Source organism: Corapipo altera, unplaced genomic scaffold (genome assembly GCF_003945725.1).
Source record: "Corapipo altera isolate COAL_440 unplaced genomic scaffold, ASM394572v1 59743, whole genome shotgun sequence".
In the NCBI taxonomy this organism is placed as follows: Eukaryota; Metazoa; Chordata; class Aves; order Passeriformes; family Pipridae; genus Corapipo; species Corapipo altera.
Window position 1 is genome coordinate 1776 of NW_020887373.1, and position 2460 is coordinate 4235.

Below are 2460 nucleotides of genomic sequence, written 5' to 3' on the forward strand. Positions count from 1 at the left end.
AGGGTGTTTGGGGGGTCATGGGTGACCCTTGAGGGTGTTTGGGGGGGTCCTGGGTGAGCCCTGAGGGCATCCGAGGAGCTTTTTGGGGTCCCGTGGTGGGGTGGGTTTGGGCACCCATGGGTGGGGAGGGGTGACACAGGGTGGGCTGGGGGTCACCCCTGTCCCCCCTCTGTCCCCAGGAGGAGGAGGTGGTGGATAAGATGGACGACGACGTGTTCCTGCGCTGCATCGAGTCCAACATGCTCACGGACATGACCCTGCAGGGCATCGAGCAGATCAGCAAGGTGGGGGCACCTGGGGGGGGCTGGGATGGGTGGGGGGTCCCCAGGGGCACCTGGGGGGCTCCAGGAAGAGGTGGAGGGTCCCCAGGGGTACCTGGAGGGGGTGGGAGGGTCTCCAGGAGCACCTGGAGGGGCCCAGGAGGGTCTCAAAAGGAACCTGGGGGACTCCGGGAGGGTCCCCAGGAGCACCTGGAGGGTGTGGGGGGGTCCCCAGGGGCACCTGGGGGGCTCCAGAAAGAGGGTGGAGGGTCTCCAGGAGTACCTGGAGGGGCCCCAGGGGTACCTGGAGGGCTCCAGGAAGGGGTGGAGGGTCCCCAGGGGCACCTGGAGGGGTCCAGGAGAGTGTGGAGGGTCTTCAGGGGCACCTGGAGGGGCCCAGGAAGGGGTGGAGGGTCTCCAGGAGTACCTGGAGGGACCCCAGGGGTACCTGGAGGGCTCCAGGAAGGGGTAAAGGGGTCTCCAGGAGCAACTGGAGGAGTCCAGGAAGGTCTCCAGGTAGAGCTCGAGGAGCACCCGGATCTCTCCTTGGAGACCTCAAGGAGGTTCCAGGAGACCTTTAGGACCCCCAAAACACCCCTGACCACACCTGCAGCCCCCCTGGGTGCCCCTGACCCCCCTTTTGCTCCCCTCAGGTGCCCAGGTAACACCCAGGGGTGCTCTGGGGGCTCCAGGTAGAGCTCGAGGAGCACCCGGATCTCTCCTTGGAGACCTTGAGGAGGTTCCAGGAGACCTTTAGGAGACCCCTGATCCCACCTGCAGCCCCCCTGGGTGCCCCTGACCCCCGTTTTACCCCCTCCCCAGGTGTACATGCACCTGCCCCAGACGGACAACAAGAAGAAGATCATCATCACCGAGGACGGGGAGTTCAAGGCGCTCCAGGAGTGGATCCTGGAGACGGACGGCGTGAGCCTCATGAGGGTCCTGAGCGAGAAGGACGTGGACCCCGTGAGGACAACCTCCAATGACATCGTGGAGATCTTCACCGTGAGTCACCTGGGCTGGGGGCACACCTGGGCACACCTGGGGACACCTGGGGGCTGAGGGACACACCTGGGGACACATCTGGGCTGGGGTTTAAGGGACACACCTGGGCACACCTGGGGGCTGAGGGATGCACCTGGGGACACCTGGGGACACCTGGGAAGGGGTTTGAGGGACATCTGGGGCCTCATCGTGGAGATCTTCACCGTGAGTCACCTGCGCTGGGGGCACACCTGGGGACACCTGGGGACACCTGGGGATACCTGGGGATACCTGGGAAGGGGTTTGAGGGACATCTGGGGCCTCATCGTGGAGATCTTCACTGTGAGTCACCTGGGCTGGGGACACACCTGGGCACACCTGGGGGCTGAGGGACACACCTGGGGACACCTGGGAAGGGGTTGGAGGGACATTTGGGGCCTCATCGTGGAGATCTTCACCGTGAGTCACCTGGGCTGGGGGCACAGCTGGGCACACCTGGGGGCTGAGGGACACACCTGGGGACATCTGGGGATACCTGGGGACATGGCTGGGGACATCTGGGGATACCTGGGGGCACACCTGGGGACACCTGGGGACATCTGGGGATACCTGGGGACATGGCTGGGGACACCTGGGGATGTCCCCCCTCCGATCCGTGCCGGTGCCGGCAGGTTCTGGGCATCGAGGCGGTGCGGAAGGCGCTGGAGCGGGAGCTCTACCACGTCATCTCCTTCGACGGCTCCTACGTCAACTACCGGCACCTGGCGCTGCTCTGCGACACCATGACCTCCCGCGGGCACCTGATGGCCATCACCCGGCACGGCGTCAACCGCCAGGACACCGGGCCGCTCATGAAGTGCTCCTTCGAGGAGACGGTGGGAATGGGGATGGGAATGGGGCTGGGAATGGGATTGGTGGGTGGGAGTGGGGTTGGGAATGGTCTCATGACCGTCACCCGGCACGGTGTCAACCGTCAGGACACCGGGCCACTCATGAAGTGCTCCTTCGAGGAGACGGTGGGAATGGCAATGGGAATGAGATTGGGAATGGGAGATTTGGGATGGGAATGGGGGATTGGGGGTTTGGGGGTGGGAATGGGGTTGGGAATGGTTTCATGACCGTCACCTGGCATGGCGTCAACCACCAGGACACCGGGCCACTCATGGAGTGCTCTTTTTAGAGGATTTGGGGTGTTTTGAGGCTGATTTTGGGGTTC

At 64.4% G+C, this 2460-nt stretch overlaps 1 protein-coding gene across 1 annotated transcript in view; it reads left to right on the top strand.

Annotated features, from left to right (window-relative positions):
- The window catches only part of LOC113941590 (DNA-directed RNA polymerase II subunit RPB1-like), a gene marked incomplete at its 3' end in the record, with an annotated part of 3954 nt that extends 1694 nt beyond the window's left edge, over positions 1 to 2260 (top strand). Inside the window, exons 3-5 of the mRNA XM_027632743.1 lie at positions 180 to 284; positions 1083 to 1265; positions 1916 to 2260. Of these exons, the coding sequence (XP_027488544.1) occupies positions 180 to 284; positions 1083 to 1265; positions 1916 to 2260 (633 nt within the window). The remainder of the gene's footprint in view (positions 1 to 179; positions 285 to 1082; positions 1266 to 1915) is intronic.
- Between the last annotated feature and the right edge of the window lie 200 nt (positions 2261 to 2460).